This window comes from Cetorhinus maximus, chromosome 6 (assembly GCF_964194155.1).
Source record: "Cetorhinus maximus chromosome 6, sCetMax3.hap1.1, whole genome shotgun sequence".
NCBI classification, from domain to species: Eukaryota; Metazoa; Chordata; class Chondrichthyes; order Lamniformes; family Cetorhinidae; genus Cetorhinus; species Cetorhinus maximus.
In genome coordinates, this window is record NC_135884.1 from 10,465,940 (window position 1) to 10,482,864 (window position 16,925).

At 45.4% G+C, this 16,925-nt stretch overlaps 1 protein-coding gene across 1 annotated transcript in view; it reads left to right on the forward strand.

The window, feature by feature from the left end:
* Window positions 1–16,925, forward strand: part of LOC144681516 (semaphorin-3G-like) — a 152,282-nt gene that overhangs the window by 102,291 nt on the left and 33,066 nt on the right. The window contains 1 exon segment of the mRNA XM_078543158.1: window positions 14,284–14,374. Coding sequence (XP_078399284.1) covers window positions 14,284–14,374 — 91 coding nt within the window.

The window sequence follows — 16,925 nt, forward strand, 5'->3', positions numbered from 1 at the left end:
CTGTCTGTTCCTGTGAGTGTGTAGACAGAGCGTGTGTGGATCATTTACTTGCATTTCACGCCATGTGCTTCATTTAGTGTCAACTCCTAGAGATTTACAGTGCACACCGGGCTAAAAACGAACAATTCTCTCACCTCGACTACCGTACAGACAGCATGTGCAGTCAAGAAATGCTGGACTTGGAACTCAATGCTTCAGTTTGCACTCAGCACTTTCCAATGGCAGGTGTTGAGGCCTGATCACTGGCCTGCTAAGCTGACATACAGCTATTTAGGTCCAGTTATCAGCTGTGGTTCAGTGGGAGCACATGTTTTCCTCACAGTCAGAAGCTTGTGGGTTCAAGACCCACTCTAGGACTTGAGCACCGAATCTAGACAACACAGTACTGAGGGAGTACTGCAATTGGATGTGCCACCTCTTGGATGAGATGTTAAATTGAGTCCCTAACTGCACTCACAGCTAAGTATATTAGATCCCACAGCACTCTTTGAAGAAGAGCAATGGAATTCTCTCCAGCGGTCCTGGGTCAATATATATCCCTCAACCAACATTATGGTATCTGGTCGTTATCTCATTGCTGTTAACAGATTTTCACCATTTTACATGGAGAAGAGTTAGTAATAGCGCTGGCCCAAAGAGATTTTGAAGTCCGTGTCAAATGTAGTCAAGTACAAGAAAAATCAAAAATCTAATGGAATCTTGGGCCTGGATTTTTGCTCCCAAAGCGGGTGTGCAGAGTCGGGAAATCACCTGGCTCACTCTACCTGCCTCGGGACTAAGTGCCCCGAATGGCAGGATCTTCGTGCTGGGGGTGGGTGTAGAATAGAGTTGGGTCGTCGCCCGCAAATGCAAATCGGAGGCGGCATCAGTGCCAAGATGGGCTGGTTAAAAGGTCCATCTTGGTTGTTCTCTTGGATTTTGTCCCAGCTGTTTTGTTAAATATTAGGCCCTCTAAGCTGCACCCCTCACAACCCCCCCCACCTACTCCCCATGCCCATACGTGCCATCTCATGCCAACCCATGCCCCCACCTACCCCCATGGACCCTCATAGCCCCGATGTCAACTTAGTACCAACTCATTTCAACCCATGCCCCCACCCACCACCATTTTCCCTTAAACCCTCCATGCCAACTCACCCAGTATCCACCATGGGAAGACCTCAGGAGCCATGCTGAGATGAAATAAAATTAAGTTCTAAATATCTATTGCAGACTTTGCTATAAAACAGCACTCTCATTCATGAAAGGCCATTCAATCAATTTAAATCCCCTCAAGTACTTAATCCCTTATAAGAACAAACATTTGTATTCACCACATCAAAGACAGCTAATCTTCAAAAAGCTTTTGGAGCTGTATGTCAAACTGTGAACTTGCAGCCCCCCACTGTGATAATGATGGGTTGTGGAAAGCAGTCAAGCTGTAATAATGCTATAATGATAGCTCCTAGGGTTATGTCAACAAACAACTATTGCAACTGCATCCCAGATTTCATTTGATTCACAGACATAGGCAGGATGTTTTGGTTTTCAATGGTTAAAGGGCTGGCCATTTAAATAACTTGACAGTTCTACAGACCTTATCTGCCCTTTATGAGCACTCACATCTATTCGACTTCCGGATCCAGGTTTCCAGTGTAATTTTAGATATGCTGCAGAGTCCCCATGACTCTGCAAAAATCCAGGCCTTAGTTTTTAAAACTAGAGGATTAGGATGTAAAGGAGAAGAGCTTTAGCTACATCAATACAAAGCCCTGGTTAGACCATATCTGGATTACTGTGTACAGTTCTGAGCACCACATCTTAGAAACGGAGAGTTCTGAAGAAAGGTCAGAGCTAAAACATTAACTCAGTTTCTCTTTCCACAGTTGCTGCCTGACATGTTGAGTATTTCCAGCATTTTCTGCTTTTATTTCAGATTTCCATCATCTGCAGTATTTTTGCATTTCTTTTGGAAAGGATACATTAGCCTTGGAAGGCATTATGTCTTCTAGTTCCCGTAATAATCGCTCTTTAGACTCAAAATTCTGGAGCTTCATTGAATTTACTTCTTCTGCTCTCCATGTGGCTGGTGGAGTGATAGACTGATACATTGTCACTCAACACATGACTGCAGTGCGACAGTGAATGTGGCACCCTGGATACATATTCACGTAATAATTAGTTCCTAGCTCTTTAGAAATAATATAACAACATAACAGAAGGAGCGTTGTGCAAGTTAGGTTAAGGACGATTTGATTGAGATATTTGGGGGTTTTTAAAGGAGTGAAGCTTTTCCACTCATGTGGGAATCCAGAACAATGAAATATTACCTTAAAATCAGAGCCAGGCAATTCAGGAGAGAAATTTTGTCAAGCAAAGGGTGGTGAATGTGTGGAATTCTCTCCAACAAAAAGTAGTTGGTAGCTCAATTAATCACTTTAAATCTGAGATTAATAGATTATTGCTAGCCAATGGTTTTAAGGACTTGGCAGCCAAAAATCGAGTTAAGACACAGAGAAGCCAGGAGCTGATTGAATGTTGGAACAGGCTCAGTGTGCTGGATAGCCTACTCCTGTTCCTGTGCTCTTATAACATCGCTTAACGCAATTTGACTCCCACGTTTCCTATATTACATCATGGACTATATGTCAAAAGCGCTTCATGGGCTTTAAAACCCTTCGAGACCCATGAGGATGGTAGCATAATGGTAACATTACTGGACTAATGAGCCAGAGGCTGGGGCTAATGCCCTGGGGACATGAAATAAGACCTCACTATAGCAGCTGGATGAATTTAAATCCGATTAATTAATAAATCTGGAATAAAATGCTAGTCTCATGATCATGAAACTACCAGATTGTCTTAAAAACCCACCTAGTTCAATAATGTCCCTTTAGGGAAGGAGATCTCCCAACCTTACCCGGTCTGGCCTACATGTGATTCCAGACTCTCAGCAATGTGGTTCACTCTTAACTGCCCTCTGAAAAGGCCTAGAAAGCCAGTCAATGTCTCACCACCTCCTACTCAAGGGCAGTTAGTGATGGGCAATAAATGCTGGTCTTGCCAGCAGCGCTCTCATCCCAAGAATGAATAAAACAAAAATTTCCTGAAGTTTGAAGAGTAGTATATAAATGTAAGCTTGCTTTCTGCGGCTCTGGAGTTGTGTACATCCTGTGCCTACCTGGAAGTGATTTTCAGTGTATGCTTGCAGGCAGAATCAATTCCCTGGGATAAGTATCGCTGAAAAAATAGACATGCCGAAGCTTTTTGTCTTGCACTCATCAGGACACTTGCAAGAATACCAATTTAAGGGGAAAACAACAATTTATAATGTACATGAAGAGAGTGCTGATTGTTTGGCAAATGGACTCTGATTGGTAAAGGGGTTGCCATGGAGAATGCACCAGTGATGGTGACTAACGGTTAACTGCCAAGCATTGTTTGAAATTTAAATCAGGCAGCTTGACCCTGATTGGTCAAGGCATTGCTTGACTCTGCTTGGCAGTTAACTGTCAGTCACCATCACTGATGCATTCTCCTTGGCAATGCCTCTACCAATCAGAGTCCATTTGCCAAACAATCAGCACTCTCTTCATATACAGTATAAATTGTTGTTTTCCCCTTATATTGGTATTCTTGCAAGTGTCCTGATGAGTGCAAGACAAAAAGCTTCGGCATGTCTATTTTTTCAGCAATGCTCAAGTTCTGTACTACTAAATGACTATTCCTTAGGATAGATGAGATACTAACCATGGTAGACAGATCCATGCACAGGGAGCAGGTTCCCAGACCAGCATTTGTTGGTCAAACTACTATTCCTGCCTGAGGGATCTCACATTCAATTAAATTCTGAGCCAGTATCTGTGGGCACTGGTTTTAGCGATAGATGCTTCCTTTGTTTTATCAAGAACAAGCTTTAGAAATGAAGTTGGTGATCAGCAGCAGACAGGACAGACTCTAGGCAACAAGTACCCAAGATCAACAATGAGGCATTGATGGAGGGACCTACTTGCCATGAAAGTAATGTCTACACTTTGTAATCTAAATGAGTATCCTAATAAAGGAAACACAGAGGTTGTCAGTCGGTTTGGTTAATCATTGAAGTTTTAGTTAATCCTGCTCTGACCTGTGCGGCTAAAGCATAATGTTGCTAGGCTGCCTCCATGAGGATTTAATCATTCAAAAGTTGGCTTTGTTCCACTGTACATCTGTGCACAAGTTAACTATTCTTTAACAGACGCCAACAGTACCTTGTTGGACTGTATGACGCCTGTACAATAGCCAACTTGCAATTCCTAGAGTGCAAGTCAATGTATATTGTTAAATTCCACCATTAATCTTTATTTGAGGTGTGGCAACTGATTCACGATTCTGTATTGCTGATTTGCCCACAAGGCTCCTTAGCGGAAAGGGAGGGGAACGACTGATGGAAGTTAAGAAAATTGCTTACTTAACCCTCCTGCACCACTACAAGTCTGTCACACATGACAACTTTGGCAAACCCCCTAGCTAGGTCCACCCACTGAGCCAGTGGATAATAACGGGGCCACTGTACCTGAGAATATGCTGCTTTCTAATCCCCCTCCACTCTTTTCTAATCTCCCTGAACTTGAGCTACGTGGAGAGACTGGAGAAGCTGGGTTGTTCTCCTTAGAGCTGAGAAGATTGCAGAGATTTAATAGAGATGTTCAAAATGATGAATAGTTTTTATAGAGTAAATAAGGAAAAAATGTTTGCTTTGGCAGAAAGGTCTAGAGGACATGAAATTAAGTAATTGGCAAAAGAACCAGAAGTGACATGAGGAGAGTTTTCTTTTGCACAGTGAAACATTATGATCTAGAATTCACTGCCTGAAAGGGTGACGAAAGCAGATTTGGTGGTAATCCCCATGTTACTTTTTTCGGGATGCATCTTGTTCCACTTAGGCTCTTCCCAGGCCAGCAGTGGGCCCACTCTCGGGATCAAAGGTCCTGGGGGAAGAAGTCCAATCGGAGGCCGGCAGCTCCATTGAACTGCAGTGCCACCGGGAAAGGTGGCGGCTGCTGTCAGTACGGCACCCACCGAGGCCCAGGCAGCGCAGGCTGAGGGACCCAGGCCACAGGTGGGGCAATGGTGGGAGGGGCAATGGTGGGGTGGGGATCGCAGGGGGTGAGGGGAAGGTGAAAGGGGTCAGCAGCAAGGGAGCGGTGGCTCTCAGCACTACACCCCACCCCCCCCTCCTTCCCTAAGCGGGGTCCCTCGATCAGGCCCTGATTGCCTTTGAATGGGGGACCTCCCTGAGAGCCCACGAGCAACTCCGCATGTGTTTGCTGGTCGTACTTCCCACATGGTGTGCAGCCCACCCCACCCTCGACCCACTGGCAGCAGAGCGAGGCCTTTTAGTGGGCATTAAAGGCTTCAATTGGTGCGGCAATTGAAACCCAAGGGCCTTCCCGTCGTGGGCCGACACTACCACTTGGTGAACTAGGCACTTGGCTAGGCCGTCACAAGTTGGGGAGCCACAAAAAAACATATATTTGTTTAAATATCGCAACCAAAACCTGATGTTTTAAGCAAACCAGCCCCAGAATTCATCATCAGCAACCAAGGGGAAAGGAGCTCCAACTCCCATCGTCACGAGGCATTGCCACACGGTAACATCACATCCAGCGCAGCACCGCCCAATCACATTCAAACCTCCTAAACCCAAAAAAAAACACCAGGAGGGCTCCAATGGACTGGAATTTTGGCGGGCTGCAATGGGATTGGTGGGGTTCGAAGTTCATTGAGGGGTCGGGTGTGAGCAGCAAGTGTTAGCCTGACTGCGATGGTGGGGGTGGGGTTCGGATCACGTTACCTCTGATTGGGTCAGTGATTTGTTTTTAAGGTTTGCACCAAATGTTCTCACGTTATCCCCATTAAGGACTGCGACTGGAAGTTAAACAGCAGAGCTTTAACCCACAGCCTGCTCATTGTTCAGATGTGTTCACACAGCAAGGAAGTTTGTGGAGGCAGTAAATCTCCACACGTTCACCTGTTCCCTAAGCTCATCCCTGGGTTCCCGGGACTTGCTTCCCTTTAGAACCTGCTCGTGCCCATCTGCCTGCTTTCCGTAATGTCACGTCCCCATCGCCCCCGCTTTCCATGACATCACTTCCGCCAATGTCTCCCACAAGTATGGGGGTTGAGGGTAGCTTGGGGGGGGCATTAGGCTGAAGGTTCGCCTAGGACGTTCCCGCCACAGTTTTAATCAGGTGGTGGGTTCCCCACCTGCCACTCTCCCGCCTGATTAAATGCCCTCCCTCACCACAAACTTGCCATGGGGGGAGCGCAAATCATTCCATCCATGACCAAGAAGCAATTAACGTTCCAATTAAACTGAACAATCCATAAGAGAATCAGTGGGGAGCATGTACCCCAAATTCCAACACGTGCTGCAGGCCTAGAGTGCAAACCATTAAAACTACTCCTCAAGTGATAATCTAGATGCACCGAAATCGGAACTAAAATACAACTTGTATTTATAGAGCGCCTTTAACGTAAACGATCCCAAAGCGCTTTACAGGTACAATCATCAAACATAATTCAATGCCCAGGCAAGTGAAGAGATAGCAGGGACAGGTAACCGAAAGCTTGGTCAAACAGACAGGTTTTAAGGAACATCTTAGGGGAGAAGAGTGAGATGGAGAGACTTAGGGAGGGAGCTCCAGAGTTTAGGGCCTAAAGGCAGCTGAAAGCACAGCCGCCGGTATTGGAGCGGTTAACATTGGAGGTGCAGGGAGATCTTGGAGGGTTGTTGCATAGGCACAAGATAATGCCAGTTTTGGGTTGAGCATCAATGGATGGCAATGCCAACATCAAGCATTTGTTCATATCTGCCATTGCCCAGTTGAAGAATAGCTGGAAATGGGGGCAGGTCATAGGGACATGGAGGAAGGGAACTTTAGGAGAGGAATAAAACTTTGGTTTGGTTTATGACCCTGAAAATGCCTTGCTCCTCGATTTACATGCAGCCCTTATTATGATTAATAACTCAATTAGGTAACCTCACACAGGAAATATTCAGTCGCTGCCCCTCAGCCTTGATTCATTGAGACACAATGCACGGACAGAGAGTGGCTGCTCTCAATCCATCAATCAATCGTTAGGCTGCATGGGGTAATAATCCTCCCTTGTAATCAATAAGCAAAGGTTTGGGAGTCTGGAATTCCTTGAGAGCAGCATCTGTTATGCCCGAGGGTTTGGAACCATCAACTGCACTTTGTCTGTTAAAGGACATGATGGACATGGTTGAGTGCCTCTTAGAAATTCCCATGTTGCTGAGAATGGAATTCTTTAAGAATATGACAATTAATGGCTGTAAGTGGACAATAAAAAGACAATGACAGAAAGGGGGGGCATTCAGTAAACTTAGTCCAACTTAGGGAACTAGACCATCGGATCTGAACTCTCACCATACATGTGCACGTGTATATATGTTGGGTTTTAATCATTTTCATTTTGTTAACGTCATCAGTGTAAGGCTTGTATTTAGCCCATAAGGACATGAATGTTTGTTGGCTCCACACTGAAAGATCAATCTTTCAGTGGGGGAACATCTGTATGCAGCTGGAGAACTCCATTCTCTGAAGGGACTTGGAACAAGTGTTGGCTTTGCTCAGGTGGCAATCCCTGAGTAGGAAAGCGCCGCACTATTTCGCAAAGTGAATTTTAACTCTTCGCTGTCCTGTTCATAGCTCGCAGCCCAGCTAGCAAGACAGTCCAGGGAGGAAGCTGTGGTTACGAGTGGGGAATCATTGCAATCTCAAAGGGATAGACCAGGGTGGTGGCGGCTCACATTGGTCTAGTGGAGCCTGGGCCCTGTGGTATACATAGGACCCCAATGCGACTTAGAGGGATAATTGTTTGGAGTGTGAACAAAAAAGATATGCAAAATATTATTTACCTGGGGCCAGGAAGAGCAAGAATGCTCTTCCTGATTTGCGTGCAATAATGAAGGTTGTGCCTGATTCAGACGTTGCTGCTCATTGAAAGACCACGGTAACTATGGTAATGGAATGGGAGTGAGGCAGGAAGTTCACTACAGTCTTTTTAACTGTTGCCCCTTTTCAGGCTGTGTTTAGAAGCTGGCTCAGATGTTTTGAATCTCGGCTGATATTTCAGCATACTGCTGAGGGAGTGCTGCACTGTTGGTAGCGTTGTCTTTTCAATGAGATCGTTATAAAACCATGTTTCTATCAAAAATGACTTTATTTATCGAGTGGACTGAAACCACAGGATAGGTTTTAAGAAGATTGACCATGGTATTTTTAAGTGGCCTAAACAGCAGTTCTTAAAATGACCGCACATTTACATGACTTCACCTTGCAAATTACAAAGTTATCAGAAAGGAGATGTGCTGTCTGGAAGTGGACCAATAGAACAATCAGTGTCAACGAGTGTGAACGGCCCATCCCCTGAACTAGTCATGGATATCCAGATATAATCTGTTTATTCAGGTGGGTGCGGACTGGTCAATGAAATCCCTCTGGACAATGGACCCTGCCTGAGAGGGGGCTCCACCAACCAGCTGAGGAGGATCTCCACCTCGGAGCATTCAGACCTCTCACTATAATAAGCAATTAAGTCATAAACAGTGGACCTTGAATGAAGGTTTCCCAGCTTGCTGCGAATATTATGTGCCGCTATTGGACACAAAGCTGATCAAAATTAGCACGAGAAAACGACATTGTCCCGCATCATAGCGTGGGGGTCGGAAGTGCGCCCGTTCACAATTAAGTTCCAATTAAGCCAATTAAAACCCTAATCGACCTGGATTTCTAGTGGCCCATGCTCTTTTACACTTGGTGCGTGGACCAGGTGGCCTTCGGGTTTTTGCATCATTCACGATCTAGGGTGGGATAAAGTGCTCAGAAGATGTTTGAAGGTTGAGGAGCTAAGAGTATTGCTGTCAGTTGTTTGTCGCTGCATTAGCGATAGTTTGTGCATTTTCTGTGTGCAAACATCCTTTGAACAATACTGCAGCTCCCTGAGCCAGCTCCACAGCAGTTGTCAGCCTTCAGGGATCTCGTTGTAAACAGCCTTACCCCCTGCCTGCACCCTCACTTACCTCGGCACCGCCCTCCAGTGCTGAGCCTCCCTCGGCGGGTGTTGGATGCTGGCTGCCGGGTAATTGGCTAGCCGGTGTGAAATCGCGTTTCTTTCCCGATGTCGACGCCCCAACAGGGGCCAGATTCAGGCCCATATTTGGAACTGGCCAGATTGTGAATGGAGGTTGCCTGGTAGCAAGCTAACCCTTTGTGTTACAAAGAAACTGCTTTCCAGAGTGAGTCAGTCACGTACAGCGAGTGAGTAAGTGGGTAACAGCGAGAGGAGAGCTCGTGCTCTCTCTCTCTTTCTCTCTCTGTAACCTTTCAGCAAGTACGTGCCCTGTCTATACATGACCATCCAAATACCGCAGGCTGTGTTGACCTCAGAGGAAAAGATAGAGATCGTCAAGACTTCTAATCACCTTCACGCAGAACCCAGGAAAAATCACCAACCAAGGCCTGAGACCATCCAACACATCAACTTACAGGATCCGTATGTGACTGACCTTCTTTTGGGTATTTTTAAACAGCTGAACCTACCCTCCCTCCTCGTAGCCCAATGCAGTGTGCGTGTGAGCCCTTTGGCTGTACCTGTGAGCTGGAGCATTTTTATTATGTTTTATTTATCAGGTATTAAGAACGATGAATCATCATTTCCACTTCCTTCCCTTTTAAAACGCACAAGTAAACCTGTCTGCGTGTGTCCTTTACAGTCACAGCACCTAAACAGTTAAACACTCACTAAACTGACAGGCGAATTCCTTTAAAAATACCTGCTGTGGCCAGCCGAGAGGTGTTAGGGGAGGGGCACCGTATTCTCCCACTCCTCACCTGGCTGTAACAGGACATTCAGCCTGCCTGTTGTGGTAGCTTCACTCCATGTTAAACATCTCACCGATTCCAAAAAAAACCCAAAAATAGCTGGAAAAACTCAGCAGGTCTGGCAGCATCTGCGGAGAGGAACACAGTTAACGTTTTGAGTCTGTATGACTCTTCACCAGAACTAAGGAAAAGTAGAAAAGAGGTAAAATATAAGCTGGTTTAAGGGGGGGGGTGTGGGTGGGACAGGTAGAGCTGGATAGAGGGCCAGTGATAGGTGGAGATAGCCAAAAGATGTCATAGACAAAAGGAGAGGTGTTGACGGTGGTGATATTAGCTAAGAAATGTGCTAATGGTGACATTAAGGGTAGAAAGCAGGACGAGCAAGGTACAGATAGCCCTAGTGGGGGTGGGGTGGGGGGAAGGGGTCGAAATAGGCTAAAAGGTAGAGATAAAACAATGGATGGAAATACATTTAAAAATAATGGAAATAGGTGGGAAAAGAAAAATCTATGTAAATTATTGGAAAAAAACGGGGGATCGGAAAGGGGGTGGGGATGGAGGAGAGAGTTCATGATCTAAAGTTGTTGAACTCAGTGTTAAGTCCGGAAGGCTGTAGAGTGCCTAGTCAGAAGATGAGATGCTGTTCCTCCAGTTTGCGTTGAGCTTCACTGGAACATTGCAACAGGCCGAGGACGGACATGTGGGCATAAGAGCATGGGTGGTGCGTTGAAATGGCAAGCGACAGAGAGGTCTGGGTCATGCTTGCGGACAGACCAATTCAAAGATGGGCAGGGATCCCCCTGGGTGCCCATGCAAATATTCTTCTCTCAACCAAATACAGATTAATTGGCTATTCATCTCACTGCTGTTTGTGCGACCCTGCTGTACACAACACGGCTGCTGGACACGACTGCCCTTCGGTGTATGTGAGGAATTTTGAGATATTTCTGAGAGATGTAATAATGCTGTGTGACTGCTTCTTCCTTTGTTTCTTTCTTACCGTTAGCATTTTTCATTTTGTTTTCCTTTGCTGCCATATAGAAATCTGAGATGCACAGCATGTGAAAGTCCCAACTCCAGGGGAAGGAGGTCGTCTCCAATTGCTTTGTGACATTGTAAACGTAGAGGGGACGGCTTTTTAACTCTTTCACAGGATGTGAGTGTCGCTAGTTAGGCCAGCATTTATTGCCTATCCCTAGTTGCCCTTGAGGAGGTTGTGGTGAGCTGCCTTCTTGACCCGCTGCAGTCCATGTGGCGTAGGTACACCCACAGCGCTGTAAGGAAGGGAGTTCCAGGATTTTAACCCAATGACAGTGAAAGAACGCCAATATAGTTCCAGTCAGGATGAGGGAACCTGACAGGCGGTGGTGTTCCCATGCATCTGCTGCCCTTGTCCTTCTAGGTAGTCGCGGGTTTGGAAGGTGCCGTCAAAGGAGTCTTGCTAAGTTCCTGCGGTGCATCTTGTAGATGGTACGCACTGCTGTGATTGTGCACCGGTGGTGGAGGGAGTGCATATTGAAGGTGGTGGATGGGGTGCCAATCAAGTGGGCTGCTTTGCCCTGGATGGTGTTGAGCTCCTTGAAAGTCGTTGGAACTGCACTTACCCAGACAAGTTTCTCACTCCCCCTATTACTAGGAAAATCATGAGAGCTTTCTCAAGAGTATGGGAAACTTTCCTATATATTTACCATGTTACTATAATGCAGCAAGCAGCAGAAATCCTCCCCCTTGATGATATTCAGAGTAACTTCTGGGGCTTGAACACTATATGCAATGGGGGGATATCAGAATTTTTCACAATCAGCAGTTCCTAAGCTTGCACGATGCAAACTAATAGTCACACAGTGATAATAATTCATCCAGAGATCTATAAAGAATTGTTTTTGTTTGGCTTGGCTGAATCGCTCCGATCTTCAGCAGGCTGTATTAATCAGTAGCAGGGCATATGTTACCGTTATGCTGCTCCTTCATATAGTTCCAGCTTTCCAAATCTGACAAAGGTGAAAGGGCAAGAGGGGAGAATTTCGGAGAGATCGGTGGTTTATATCTGAACAAGGTTACGGTTTCTCCCTCAGGCGGTGAGGGACACCTATAACCCAGTCTGCCAGCTTGGACTGGAAGCACAGCTGTGCATATGAAGATGTACATCGCAGGCCCAGATGTTGACTGAATGTTTGGCTTTTATCCAACTGCACTGTACATGGAGAAGTGTTGATGTTCAGTATGCACAGGCGCCAGTGGTAGCTGTTCTCTTGCCTCACGCGCCTTGTGTGCCAGCAAGAACCAGCAATAAGAGCACATGCCAGCTGTATAGCATTAGACATGGGAAAATTAACACAGCCCAGTATGTGCTCTACTCCGTAACACCCAATGCCTACACAGTCCATGAGAAACGAATACCACCTCTTTATTACACAATTTCTGTCATTGTCTCTATTGTCTATTTACAACCATTAACTGTCATATTTTTAAAGAATTCCATTATAAGCAAATAGGGAATTCCTAAGAGGCACTCAACCATGTCCATCATGCGCTATAATAGGCACACCTGGATGGTGAACCTGTGGATTGTTGATGCTTAGGCCCTAAGTTCTGGAAATCCTTCCCTAAACCTCACCCCCTCGTTATCTCTTCACCAACCTCCAACCCCCCACCCCCCTCCATTTTAAGATGCATCTTAAAGACACATTTTTGGCCACCTATCTTAATAGCTTTTGATGCAGGGCAGTGTCAAATGTGGTCTGATAATTGCTCCTGTGAAATGCCTTTCAGGCATTGGTGGGGGGGGAGACGTTTTACTGCCTTAAAGGCACTACATAAGTGCAAGTGGTTGTTGTAGTAGTAGTGCCATTGCATTTTCTACTCGATGTGAGGGAATTGTTCGGGTCACTGACCGGCTACTCAAGCTGTATCCGTGGATGTCCCTGACAGGAGAGGGGAACCTTTTGAATATTTTATGCACTGCCTGGAAGTGTGGTGGAGGCAGGTTCAATCGAGGCATTCAAGAGGGCATTAGATGATCATTCGAATAGAAACAATGTGCAAGGGTATGTATGGGGGAAAAAGCAGGAGAATGGCACTAATTCATGATGCTCATTTGGAGAGCGGGTGCAGACATGATGGGCTGAATGGCTTCCTCCTGTGCTGTAACAATTCTGTGATCCTTTGATCTACTGCGTTTGGGGGGGAAAAAGCACTCCTCTTGCATGGCAGATGGAGGTATTCTGCCGGGAGATAACATGCCGCTTCTCACAGGGGATCACTTGATTTTAGATATTAGATATTAGACTCTGATACAGTTATCTGATGCACAGCTTTACAATCTTATTATTTGGCTGCTGAGGTTTCAGGCAGGAAATGTTTGATACTAGCACCTGCGTGGGGGAAGAGTAATAATGCTGTCAGTTAACTGGGGCATGTTGATTCTGCCATATCGGATCACAAGACTCAAAGGATATAAAATAGCATAAGTGGTGAATATTTGCCTCGAGTTTACATGAATCTCTTCCTCACGACTGAATCTAAAGGCGACGACTTTATATAATGTACTCCACACACATCTGTTAACTTTAAGTGACCTACAGGAGGGAGCAATAAGCTCAAATAGGGGAAGGGTGTAGTCAGACTGAACACCATTTTACCCCTAGGACATGTCTAGTCCCAGGGTATGGTCTTCGCTCTGAAGACTGACTGACTCCAATGAGCTCCAATTCTTAAACGCCCATATCCCATTGCTTGCTCCGAGATCTTATTTAGATATACAGCCTTACTGAAGACCACTTCTATCCCTGTTTTATGAAAATAGATTTGCTGTTAGAAACGGAACTGGACTAGCCATATAAGTACTGTGGCTGCAAGAGCAGGTCAGGGGCTAGGAATCCTGCAGCGAGTAGCTTACTTCCTGACTCCCTAAAGCCTGTCCCCTCCAAGCCACTCACCATCCTGACTTGGAAATATATCGGCCGTTCCTTCACTGTCGCTGGGTCAAAATCCTGGAACTCCCTCCCTTACAGCACTGTGGGTGTACCTACACCATGTGGACTGCAGGGGTTCAAGAAGGCAGCTCACCATCACCTTCTCAAGGGGCAATTAGGGATGGGCAACAAAGGCTGGCCCAGCCTGCGAAGCCCACATCCCTTGAATGAATTTTTAAAAATCATTAGCAAGCTAAAACTTGGATTTGGTTGTTTTCTTTGCAGTTTTGTGGCACTGCACCAGCACTGTGACACATTCAAGGTTTTCATGTAAACCTCAGGAACAGACAAACCCACAGTGAAAGCAGGGAAACAAAATCGGAGGTAGCCAACAACTAGAGACGGTGACAGTACTGCCGTGAATTATTATGTCTGCAGTTTCTTGTCCAGGCTGGAAATGGTCGCGCTAACTAATCCCTCTCTGTGTTTTGCTGTTCAAGCACGCTTTCAGGATGGACATGAACAGTCTGGAAAATGGGCGTGGCAAATGCCCACATGACCCGAACCGGCCCTTTGCGAGCACTATCATCGGTAAGAAATTTGAAAATTGCAAAACAAACATCTTTAGCAGGGTCTCTAATGTTAAGAATCCCTCCCCTCCCGCTTGCCACCTTCCAAAGATCGTGATGAGGAAAATCCTCCTTTTAAAGGGTCCTCGTGATGAGAATCCCTCTTTGTAGGGCCCTGATTCTGTTATTGTGGGTTTATCTTGGCATTCGTTGGCATCTTAGCCCAGAAGAGATGTTGCTGGAGGCAATGGTCTTTTGTTCAAAACCATTTATTTACGTGCTAACCACTTACATAGGTAAGACATAGCTGCAACTACTCCCTGAGATACCCTCACATTCAATTCTGCTCAATGAATCACTTATGTAGCTCCCTAAGCACACACAGTAGCTATCATTAGAGTTAACCCTTTACACAGATAAGGGAAATCTTCCTTTAAAGGGCCCTGAGATGGGAATTCCCCTTTAAAGGCTCCTGATGAGGTGAATCCTCCTTTTAAAGGTTCTGATAGAGAATCTTTCTTTAAATGGGTTCTAGTGATGAGAATTCCCTTTTACAGGAGCCCTAACATTTCCTCTTTAAAAGTCCTTTTTTGAGTGAGATCGGGTTGCTGAGAGTCCCAATGTGGGTATGATTCCCTGCGTTATGTATTACCCTGTCTGATACCGGCACTGTGCTGTGCTGATGTGCCTCTTTCGAGTTCATGGTGTAACAAGCAGTCCGTGGTGTTTAATCCTATCAATAAATCACCCTTCGAAAGACCTACACCAGGGAGATAGTAAGACCATTTAGCAGTTGATTTGGAGAAACCGTGCTTTTCAGCAGCCAGTTTAATAGTTATTCCTAAAAGTCGAACTATTGTGTCCAACAGGGTCCCCCAAAAAATTATTGAGCGGTCGAATCAGTTTGTCAGAGAGGTCAGCAGCACCTTTTGCTTTAGTCCCATCGCCCTGGAGAAGTGCAGTGCATCACCAGGTTATTAATCTATTCCATATGTCTCTGTTAGCAACATAGATACGAGTAGTCATGCCTCATTAGCACTGTATCCCTGAATGAAAAAGTAGGCCAGCGACTTGAGGAGGCAGCAACCTGCCTAACTCCAGCGTATTACTGACAATTGCAGAGGGACCTAATAATCCTTTTCTTAAATCAGGCATGACATGGATTTGACCCTTCCCTGCTGTCTCCCTGACCTTTGACCCCCCCCTACCGATCCCTCCTCCAGCTGAAATCCTAGGGTCTCAAATTCAGAGGCACCTCTCGTGCAAAAAGCCCGTTTTAGACCATCAGCCTGGGATTTAGAAGGAGCCCTGGTGATGAAGTGGATCACACGGAGAATCGCAAAAGATGAGGCCTTTCCAAATTGAGGGTCAAAAGGGGAACGTTTAGATGAAGAGAGTCTTGTTCATTTCTAGTCTGTGAAGGATTCGTCACCACTGTAATGTATTACTTTCTCCCACTTGGTAGAATTTGAGTGAGGCAGTCTTTCTCTCTACTCTTCACACTTACATAGGTTAGATAAGACCAAGACATAGCTGGAACTACTCCCTGAGATACCCTCACATTCAATTCTGCTCAATGAATCACTTATTTATCACTTTGCAACATAGAGTTTACTTGTAAAAATACATTCGTGATACAAAGTGGAACGAGGGGGTGGGGGACAAAGTTTTCATTGCAATGCAAATGGAATGGAATTTAAAGCTGTGTGTTACCTCGTAACAATAGGAACAAGGAACAAAGGAACATTCAGCCGCTCAGGCCTACTTATATATCGGACTCCATTCTGTCCTAAACGAGATACCTCAGGGCAAGTTTGAAAAGGGGCCTTCACCCATTTTCTGACGATATCTGAGGAATGGGAGAATGTTTGAAATGTGGTTCTATTACTGTCTTAGTGGGAGAATTGAAGATCTGTGGGACAACCGAGAAGAGCTGAAGGACGAGAGTCCGCGCTCAAATAAAACACGCCATCAAGAACCCACCTAAATGACCCCAACCAACATCATTGTTAAATTAACTTAAAGGGAGGGGATTTGGAAAATAGGGTATGGGCCCATGATTACCTGACTGGTGACTCTTGTCAGTGTTGTTCCCCCCTTGAAAGGAATCAGCTTTATTGAGCTTATCCAGCGAGTAGCTGAGTGCTGTCCAACAACAACAAATTTGCATCTATATAGCTCACATGGGTATTTTCAGGTATTTTCAGAGGATATTAGAGCAGCTTCATCAAAAGAAGACCTTTTTTTTAATTCATTTAACAGGGCATCAATGGCTAGGCCAGCATTTATTGCCCACCCTTAACTACCCTTGAGAAAGCTTGTTAGGCCATTTCCAATGGCAACCACATTGCTGTGGGTCTGGAGTCACATGAAGGCCAGACCAGCAGATTTCTTGTCCTCTGAACTAGATTGGGTTTTTACCATGGTTTCATAGTCATCTTTTTAAACTCCAGATTTTTTTTAAAATTTAAATTTCACAATCTGGTATGGCGGGATTTGAACCCAGGTCTCCAGAGCACTACGCTGGGTCTCTGGATTAATAACCTAATGATAACCTAGTGATAACACCACTA